General features: G+C 43.2%; 1 protein-coding gene across 1 annotated transcript in view; it reads left to right on the top strand.

The window, feature by feature from the left end:
• The first annotated feature begins 887 nt into the window (after positions 1–887).
• Positions 888–10766, top strand: part of Ola1 (Obg like ATPase 1) — a 116714-nt gene continuing 106835 nt past the window's right edge. Inside the window, exons 1-2 of the mRNA XM_032903490.1 lie at positions 888–1014; positions 2336–2436. Of these exons, the coding sequence (XP_032759381.1) occupies positions 2336–2436 (101 nt within the window). The 5' untranslated portion in view covers positions 888–1014. The remainder of the gene's footprint in view (positions 1015–2335; positions 2437–10766) is intronic.

Raw genomic sequence — 10766 nt, 5'->3', positions numbered from 1 at the left:
GATACTTTTCTGATAATATTCTGTCATCTGCAAATTGGGGATTAGCAACCAATTCACACCATTTCCTTATATCTGCAACTGGTATATGGGGGGAGGATTATGGGGGTTGGGGATTTAGCTCAGTGGTAGAGCGCTTGCCTAGGAAGCTCAAGGCCCTGGGTTCGGTCCCCAGCTCCGAAAAAAAGAACCAAAAAAAAAAAAAAATTATGTTTTGGACATTCACTGCAACAAATACTTGAAAGTCTTGGAGAAAACATAATAAAGAGCTTTTTTCCCAGTGGAGTTCCTAGTGTAGGTCACTTTATACATATTATTTGATTTAATCCTACCAATAACCTCGTGAGATGGACCGCACGAGTCTCATTTTATAACCTGGAACAAATCATATTTCCTTTTCGTGGTTCTTAATCACGCAGAGGAAAGGGATGTACGTGCGGCGTCGGGGAGGAAGATGGTGACTCTTTAAATGCTTTATGTACTTCTGTGGCAGTTAGGTGCGTCTTGGATCCGAAGTTTTCCTTGGTCCTTTTTTTCTTGAAGAAAGTTAAATGGCCTCTCACTGTTAGCCCAGCTGAAAGAAGTTACTGGAAAGAGGTGGAGGGCAGCGCCGTGCAGGTTCAGAGACAGATCTCGGCGGGATGAGTCTGGGACAAGAGGGATCCGAGATAAATTTGGGAGTCCGGAACCGGAGCAGTGGAGCGGAAGAGAACCTGATGGCTCGGTTGAAGCCCACGTGTAGAGAGACGTAGAAGCCTGGTGCTGCTAAGCGCCCGCCCCCTTGCAGGCTCCACCCATCCGGGCCCGGGCATCCGGGCCAATGGGCGTGACCCAGTAGGGGCGTGGCCTGAGCACAGGTGCCGCCCCGGCCCGCCCGTTCCGTCGCCTCTGCCGTCGTACGTGCGGCTCGGCGGAGGGCCGGGCCTGCGCTCTCTCCGCCTTCTTCCCCACCTCCGGCTGCCGGCGACACCGGTCTTTGCAGTCTGGGACCCCGTGCGATCTTTAGCCCGGTGCACGGTGAGTCCCTGAAAGAGTCCATAGGCGCCGGGGCCGGTGGCTCCGAGGCTGGCGCGAGGCCGGAGGCCGGCCGCCGGGACAGGCTGAAGGCAGCAGACAGCTTGAGGCATGTGGATGAATGAGGCGCCCTTGGACTAGGCCGCGCGGCCACGAGATTAGCCCTGGCCGCAGTCTGGGGGAAAGCCTTGCTTCGGGGCGGGACGCCAGTGCTAGGTCGGGAGGGGAAGGGTGGTGTGCGGGCATCGTGCTCGACTGGGCTACGGGGGCACCCGGTATAGGCCACAGGACTGGACGGGCTCTCCCCATGCAGCTGTTCATTGGAGGCCCGGAACAGGTGTCAAGACCCTAAAAAGGGAGATCCTTGGCCTCCTGGACAGGGATTACAGGTTGGAATATCACTTCTGCGGCGGGCAGGCGGGGGAGGGGGAGCAGCGTGGCTCTAGGAGGTATAACCCAGCCAGAAGGTAGGGACAGTTTTAGTTTCCAGCTTCTAAGACGCCAGGTTGCAGTTCTTCGTTGGTTTCTATTGCAGTGTTTAAAATGAGATCAATTTTGCACAGTGAACCTTGGAGCCAGGACAAGCAAGAAAAGACAAAAAGTTTGGACTTGTCAATCAAAAGGTTGGAAGTATTTGAAATGAGGCTGTATAGTCTACTGGTAGAGCACTTGCTTTTGGCGTCACACATGAAAGCGCTAGATTGGATCTTAAAAAGGGGTGAGACGAATGCCTTCAAAGTATCCAGTGTGGAGTGTGGGTTTCAAAAGCTGTTTATAAGGACTGATTAGCTTTACCTATACAGTGTCAAAGCCGAAGAGGTCTGGTGGGTTCGAAGGACCTCCAGGCCTAGTAACCATTAGGGTGGTGAACATTGAGTTGTGGAGAAAAGCAGGTCCCAAGTGGTGGAGGAATGGTTGGTGAGTGGTGACTTGGTTGTTGGTGTTTCTGCAACGGGCTTTCTTTGACTTGTGTCTCTGCTTTCTTTCAACCTTTTGATTGCTTTCCAAATGCTTTCCTTCAAATAATATGACAGGTTAAGGTGGTTGTCAGTGGCCAACATGGAAGATTGGGACGAGGTTTTATGTTTATCTTTGATTCCTGCTGCCACAGTGTTTCTGAAACTACTCAGAAATGACTAGTATACAAATTTTAGAATTACACCCCCCCCCCGCCTTCCCTAAAAAGTATAGGTTTTGCTTTCATTTTAGTTGTGGATTGATATAAACAGTAGGTTTTCTTTTCTCTTACCCAGTAATATACTCTGTAGACAAAAATGTGTTTTGTTTGCAGGGGTAGTTTTAAAAGTTCATTTTGATATTTTAGATGCCCCCGAAAAAGGGAGGAGACGGACTTAAACCACCTCCGATCATTGGAAGGTTTGGAACCTCACTGAAAATTGGTATTGTTGGATTGCCAAATGTTGGGTAAGTAAAAATGGGGACTTTTCACATTTTTGTTTTATAAACTTTTGTGTCCTGTTGTAGAAATAAAAACTTACAAGGCAATAAGAATTCAAATTGAAGTACAGTGATTTGAATATTGTTAGAAAACTAGGCGTTAACTTACATGTGCGGTAATTACTTGATTTTAGGTTTTTTTGCACACATTGAAATGAGTTATTTACATTGTTTTGCTAAACTCAGAGGAAGAAGCAGTGAGAGTTAAAATATTAATGAGGCAAATCAGCTACATTTGCTTGAAATGTTGGGAGAAGCATAGTATTCGATTTGCTTGGACTTGCACTTCCTACCCAGACTGTCACTAGAAACCTAGCAGAAGAACAATTTAGGAAATAGTTTAAAAATCTTTTTATCAAGCTCTTGAGAGAAGAGAGTTGTCTGGCAGGTGAAATTTTATTGGAGAAAGAAGTAACTACTTTGAATAAACTGTTAGAAGGTAGGTAAAAGGTTTCTGTTTCTGCATATTTAAAAGCCAAAACAGGGAATCCACAGAACAAGCTGGCTAGCCAGTCTAACCAAAGTGGTGAGCTCCACGTTCAGCAGCAGACCCTGCTTCAGGAACTACAGTGGCATGCAGCTGAGGAGGACACTTGACCCCAGCATCAGGCTGTCATAAGCACACACATGCACCTGTGTCTACACACATTTGAACAGGCAAATGGATGCTATGCATGTGTGTGCACAAAAGGTGTTTAAACTTGGGGATCATGAAAACAAAGTACTGAATTTTGTCATGTCTTTAAAATTAAAGTTAACCCTATATACCATATATTTGCACATAAGACAGTGATAGAAGATATATGTGGGATTAATCCTATAATTCTTTACACATGTAACTTGAATGTTCAGTGTCTGTTCTTTTCATTTTTAAAACTATCTTAGCCAGCCATGGAGGTTCACAGCTTTATCCTAGCACTTGGGAGGCTAATGCAAGAGTAGTACTGTGAGATTGAGGCTCTAGAGAAGTCTCGTCTCAAAAACAAGAATCTCAGTCTGTCTCTCTCTCTCTCTCTCTCTCTCTCTCTCTCTCTCTCTCTCTCAGTGATTAGGGTAGTAGACACAGCATGGGTTTATAAAGATCACTAGGGCATTTTGAGATGTACTTTTAGATGTTTGGGTTAGTGGGATATAAGACAACTGTGGTGTTTTGTGTGCTTTCTGGAGCTCCTGGTACAAGAATCCTCAGTGAATAGAGCATGATGTGTTCAAGTCCCCAGTTCTTGGATTCTTGTAATATAAATCATGAGCAAATGTGGTTGTCCGAGTTTCAGTCTCTTCTAGAGCAGGTTGTATTTTGAAGGGGTTTCTTTCTGTGTTAGAGTCTACTTGTAGAGTAATAATAAATAAAGGGTGGAAATATAAATATAGCAAAACAAGTAATCAGCCAAGTGCTATAGGGTACTGCCAGTAAAGCGAGATGCGACCATAACGTCTGCAGGGAGTTTTCCGCACCAGTAGAAGGCTTTTAGATGTTAGCATCCATCTCTTTGAAATCACTGTGGTCACACCATCTTCACTCAAATGGGACTGATTGAAAAGGGGCATCCCAAAATCCCAAGTGTCTTTTTAATGTATTTTGTGGATACAGTATAGAATATAATAATAATTAGTACTTTCAACTTCAAAATAGTCCTCTTCAGCTTTATTGAGGTATATTAAACACAATTTAATTTAAAATATTTTGAATCACATTTTTTATGTGCGTTGTCTTTTGTTGTTGTTTTTTTGTCTGCATTCATGTCTGTGTGAGGGTGTCAGATCCCAGACAGTTGTGAGCTGTCATGTGGGTGCTGGGAATTGAACCCTGGTTCTCCAGGAAAGCAGCCAGTGCTCTCAACCACTGAGCTATCTCTGTAGTCTCTTGAATTACATTTTATTTCTTTTGTTTGTGGGTGATGAAACAAATATTGGAGATTAGAAGACAACTTGTAGAGGTTAGTTTTCCCACCATGTGGGTTAAGTTTAGGGGATTGAATTTGGGTCATCAGGCTTGGTGGAAGGTGTTTTACCTGCTTAGACATCCTGCTTGCTTGCATTTTCTCATTTGACCTCCCTAATTCAGGGCTTCTGTGAAAATTCATTTATTTTAAAGCAGTAGTTTACTCAATTTTGGCAGTTGTGTTTGGTTGTAAAATTCATCTTTATAAAATGATCTTTCTATTAAACTGTATCAGGTAGGGTTGATTGTATGAAACACAAATGTTTTAAGCAAGAAAAAAGAGGCTTCCTAGAGGAGTTGAAGGAGTGGACAGCTAGCCATCAGAAGAGTGAGAGCCCAGCTCAGGCAGTGTGCCTCAGTCACGTGGACTCGGCTACACCAGCTCCTGACCTGGATGATTCTTAGCTGGGTTTACAAGACATAGATCGGACGGAGGTTTGCAGTAGGTAGCCTTCTTAAGGCTAGTCCACTGGTTGCAGGAAGGGCATTCAGTTTAGAAACGGTTGTAGTTAGGGTTCCTGCCTTTCTGACGGACTGCCACAGCCACAAGCAACTGTGGAGGGGTGGGTTTATTTGGGTTATGTATTCTGAGTCGCAGGCCATTGAAAGAAGCCAGCACAGGGACTCAACCCAGCTGGGAACCTGGAGGCAGGAGCTGATGCAGAGGCCATGCAGGAGCGCTACTTACCGACTTGCTCAGCATGGCTTGTTCAGCTTTCTTTCTTTCTTTCTTTCTTTCTTTCTTTCTTTCTTTCTTTTTTTTTTTTTTTTAGTGTAGAATCGAGTTTATTCAGGGTATGGGGAGGGGAGTCAAGAGGATAGAAGAAGCAGAGAAGGCACACAGAGAGGGAGGGGAGGGGAGGAGAGAAGTAGAGAAATAGAGGCCAGCCATGAGCCTGGGGAGGGGAGGGGGAGGGCGCGAGGACAGAGCAGGAGCAGGAAGACAAGAGCAAGAAAGGAGCAAGAGGTTCAGCTTGCTTTCTTAAAGAACCCCCACTCCCAGTGAGCTGGGCCCAACCCTGTCAAACACTAATGAAGAAAATACTCTGCAGTCTTGCATGCAGTTGATTTTTTTTTTTTTAATGACGAAAACAAAATACATCTAAAAGTGAAGCTTCTGGAAAAACCATTTGTTCTTCCCTGTCTTGTATCACTCCTCAAACTTGACCTTGGTAGCCCAAGCTGACCTTGAGTTCCCAGGAGTCTTCCTGCTTGGGCCTACTGAGTGCTGGAACTACAGGAATAAATCCCTTTGCCCAGAAAGCTAATCTGGTACTTATTGAACAGTCTCTCTCTGAGTGCTGTCCATATCATCTAATTGAATTAACTGTTTGGCATCCCCGAATAGACTTTCAGTTCCAAAAAGGAAGCGATAGTGTTGTTCCTGTTTATTGACATATTCCTGGTGCCTAGACTGGTGTTAGTAAATAGTGAACACCCGATAATTATTTGTGGAAGGTAGTAATTATTTGTGAATAGAATACTCTCTCCTCTTTGATAGCTGTATGTAGGCTTAGTGATGAAGAGACGTGTTTAATGCAGAAGGGTAAGAGTATGGCGATTTGGTTTCTACTTCCCTGTTTCTTACCTCAGTTGATCTTTGTAAATTACCTTTTGTTAGAACAGTGTCTTACTGTGAATGTAAGACTTAGAAGCTCTTGCAGGAAACTACTTAGTGTTTTAGACCGGTCTCAAGGATAGATCTTCTTGTGTGGCATTAGACTGAGTTATGGAGGATAGAATATTCCATATAACCTTGGTTTAAAGAATTTATTGTATGTTTTGCACACAAAATAAAAGTGTGTTTTACAGTCAGAAATGGGTTCTTTAGTTGTAGTGGACCTTCTGTATGATAGTCTTACAGAACTCAGATTCTTCTTGGCTTAGCAGTCCCTAGGATTGTGGCCTTTTCCTATGGCCTAGGCTGCTATGAATCCCAGACAGGTGGTTACCCAAAGTGTCAAATAATTTAGCAGCATTTTCCTTTAAACTGCAGTGGTTAGTAGAACACACACACACACACACACACACACACACACACACACACACACACACACACACACACACGAAAGCCAGAAGATAATGTAGGGAAAATGTCTGCCATAGTTGATTTCTATCATTTTTTTTTTAATGAGACAAAATTCTCCAAAATACCATTGGGTTTGTCTTGTGTTAGCCCCGTTAACTGTTTTTATACTTAGCAAGGCTCCATTGGAGAAAACTTTATGAAAATTTGGCACTTGGAGATAGCTTTTGAGTGAGGGATGGGGGCTCATGTCTACTGGGACAGCATCTGGCTTGGAGCTGTACCTGTGCCTGCTGTCACAGTCTCTGAGTTCATGTATGTCGGTTCTGTTGTCTGGGAAGCACTGTATCCTTGGTGTCTTCCATTTCCTTGGCTCTTACAAGTTTTCCTCTTCCCTAGCCCTGAAGCGAGGGGAGGGCTTTGATGGAGACATCCCATTTAAGACTAAGGTCTGTCCCTTTGCTCATTGTCCAGCTGTGGTCTCTTCTTTTGTTCCCATCTACTGCAGGAGGAAGCTTCTCAGGTGATGGCTGAGGGAGACATTGATCTGAGTCAGGTCGGGAGCCTAGGTAGAAAGTGCTTGGATGTAGGTAATTGACAGGGGCACAGGATGGGCTAGAAGGGAGGGCTAGGAAGGTATACAGGAATGGGCAAAACTGGCTCCACTGTAAGCCTTGGAGGAGTAGCCAAGGAATCAGGGTTGTTTGGGAGGATAAGCCCCTGCAAGCTGTCTGCTACAGGGCTGGGGAGGAGGCTGGAAAAACTGTGGTGGAGGACAGGAAAGAGAGTTTCCACCTTAGTTTTTTTTTTTCCCGGAGCTGGGGCCCGAACCCAGGGCCTTGCGCTTGCTAGGCAAGCACTCTACCACTGAGCTAAATCCCCAACCCCTCCACCTTAGTTTTAAGACAAGGTCCTTCACTGAACCTGGAAACCATATGTAAGTAAGAGACCATTAAGGTAAATAAAAGTCCACATAAAGCATTATGAGATAAAATTCTCCAAAAATACTATTGAGTTTTGTGTTCGCTTCCCTTAACTGGGTTAAGGAAACTAGCTAGAATGCCTGGTCAGCTAGCTCCACGGATCAAACTGTTACTGCCTCTTCTGCTCTGGGGTTGCAGACAAGGGGGAGCACCCACTTTTGTTTTTTATAAAGACTTGTTTCATGTATGTGAGTACACTGTAGCTGTCTTCATGCACACCAGAAGAGGGCATCGGATCCCATTATAGATGGTTGTGAGCCACCATGTGGGTGCTGGGAATTGAACTCAGGACCCCTGGAAGAGCAGTCAGTGCTCTTAACTACTGAACCATCTCTCCAGCCCCTAAAACCCTATTCTTTACATGGGTTCAAGGAGATCTAAACTCAGGTCCTAATGCTAGTATGGCAAGTACTTTAACAAGTGAACTTTGACCCAGCCCCTCACCTGTTTTTCAGAATAAAGAAATATAGAAAAACAAAAGGAAAAACAATGACTTTTAGACGATTTTCTTTTTTGTCTTGGTCTTGTGTCCAGAAGACCCCCTCCCCCTTTTCTTTAAAATTCAAGAATGGTATTAAGAGACTAATAATCTGGCTTCTAGGTATGATTATTGTTTCTGGGTGTGTTACTGAATTTAGCTTCCTTTACTGAATAATTACAAAATATATGTAGCTATACTGACCTATATGCATACATACATTGGCAATCATTTTTCTTTTTCTGCTGCATAGATGCTTCTAACAATTAAGTATTGAAATTCAAAAAAGTGGGGCTGATGAGATAGCTTATCAGGTAAAGGCGCCTGAGTTCAGTACCTGGGACCCACATGGTGGGAGGCACTGTCCCTAACCTCCACACACGTGCAGTGGCTGATGTGTACCCTCACTTACAGGCACACAATGTAAATACATGAAAAATAGAGTTATGGAAAAAACAGTTTGAAAGGACGTTCTCCTTATGTGTGACGCGGGTGTGTGGTATAAATGGTTAATTCAGTGTGCTGTGGGAATTTATGTTAGTATTCATATTTTCTCTTGCCTACTGAAATTTTCATAAAGATTTTAGGTAAAACCTATTCAATTACATTTTTTTGATGTACTAAGATGTTATTTCCAAAGTGAAATTCGTATGTCTTAAGTAGAGGCCTACATATTAAGTCCAACTACCGTTTTCTACTTGTGCTTTTGTTCTAAGATAGTGTCTTCTTTCTAGCGCAGGCTGGCCTTAAAATCACTGTGTAGCTCAAGCTAGTTAGTCAATCCCTTCTGAGTTGCAGGGTTACAGGAATGTGCCATTAGGCAGCGTTTCTTCAAGTCTCATTATTCCCGAAAGAGTCCTTTGTACAAACCAAGCTTTTGTTTAGGTGTATTTATTAGGTGTATGTGTGTATGTATGTGTGTGCAGTACAGATACACTCACTATGCTCATTGAGGACAGAAGACGGAGTGTACTGGCACTGGAGTCAAACAGTGTTGGATGCCGTGAGCTAGCATGTGAGTACTAGGGATCAAACCCAGGTCTTCTGGAACCGCAGCAGGAGCTGTTAACCCTAAGCCGATTCTCCAGGCCTTCAAACTCATTGTTGTTTGAATTTTCTACAATTTGGAGTCTTTCTCTTGTTTTAAGTCTCAATAATAACCTCATGGGATTTAAATGTATATGTATATATAAAATTTCATTTCTCAAAAACAAAAACAAAAAACAAACCATGGGTTTTTAACACATCAATCTTAGGGCAAAACAAAAACAAGGCAGTGGTTGAATAGATTTAAAAAGATCAAAAATGTCTTAAGTTGCCACTGAAGTCCATAGTAATAATCTTAAACTATTTCCTAGTTCCTTCTTGTTTTCTTGCCCCTCTCCCTCTTTTTTGAAAGTAAATGGATTATACCTTTTTAAATATATGTACCTTTTAAAATTAAGTAGTATGACATTTGCCTTTATAAGATTGAAATTAAAGGACATTTCTATAAAAGAAGCCAGTGATTTCCTCTGATTCATTTTATTCCTAGAGCTTTGAAATTGTTCCTAGCACTGTGTCTCGTGAGGCTTGGGTCCTGGAACTCTGACTAGGGCTGACAAGGGAATAAAGAAAAGGACAGGAATACTAAGAAACAGTGCACATGTGGACAGGAGAAGCTGGGGTCAGAGGGGTGTGTGCTTTGAGGGAGTCACACCTACTACTTCAGAAACCTGGAACCTCAGCGCAGTGCAGGCAGGGGTCAAATCTGTAAGCATTCAAGAAGAGGAAGCCGTAGTTGCTAGCTTTTGTCCACAGTGACCATTCTGTACTTGGACCCCCAAGGAAAGCTTTACCACCCTACAGAGACTGGCCCATGCTGGAACAGGCTAGTCAGTTTACCTGGGGCTCAAGGCCTCGATCTTTCTTACCGTGGCTGTGTGGGTGTGGTCAGTACACATTTGTTCAGGGCATCCTCTGCAAGGTTGTCACATGCTGCCACTATAGCCTTCAGTAGTCACCATTACATTAGTCCGTGATTGTTTAGCTGAGCATGAATCTAGCCCCATGTCTTTAAACCCAACTTTATACCATATATCTGAATATATGTAAAACATGGGCTTGAGTTCTGGGAGATCTTGTGATAGGCCTGACAGCTCTCACGGCTACCCTCTGTAACGAAATCTAGCAGGCCTTCGGAAGCTGCTGATTTGACTAGCAGTGTTGCTAGCAGCAGTGATTTGTCTATTTTGGCACACGTCTCTCTTAGACTCTGAGATGTTTACTCTGAAGGAGACACAAGTTCAGTATTTAAGACTTTGGAAGCTACCGTTCAGTATCTTGTTAAAACACAGGTCTTGCTGGTAACACTAAGACAAGCTTCGCTGTTACCTTCTTTTCACCCTGTTTCTGTAGAGCACTAGGAATTCAATAAAAAAGGACTGGTTCCTTAGTTTAAAAGGTTAATCAGATGAGCTGTGGTTAAAATGGTTTTGTCCCTGATGAATATAAGATAATTAGCCCTCATTTGAAGAGACAGTTTTACCTTAAAATTTTGTGGGGCGTAGGGAAAAGTCATCATCTTTAATTCACATAGTAACTCAACTACTATACTTTCTGAGTATTGTTTGTTATCAAATTTAGTCCACATGCAAACATTTTTACATAATCACATCTAACCAGAGTTTGGAAGTGCTGGCTTTATAATTACCAACTAATCCTTAACCACTTCCTCAATTCTAAAAAACATTGTATGACCGTAATTCTCACTGTAAATTCCTTGTGCCCTCTCTCTGGAGCAGGGAAAGTTCCTACAGTGAGGTCTCTACAGTAGTCCAAAGCAAATCAGCAAAATCCTTACAAGTCCCATTTTGTTTCAGACTTAAC

Source organism: Rattus rattus, chromosome 5, assembly GCF_011064425.1.
Source record: "Rattus rattus isolate New Zealand chromosome 5, Rrattus_CSIRO_v1, whole genome shotgun sequence".
Lineage (NCBI taxonomy): Eukaryota > Metazoa > Chordata > Mammalia > Rodentia > Muridae > Rattus > Rattus rattus.
The sequence above is the reverse complement of the archived record's forward strand: the minus strand, read 5'-3'. Positions and strand labels throughout refer to the sequence as shown.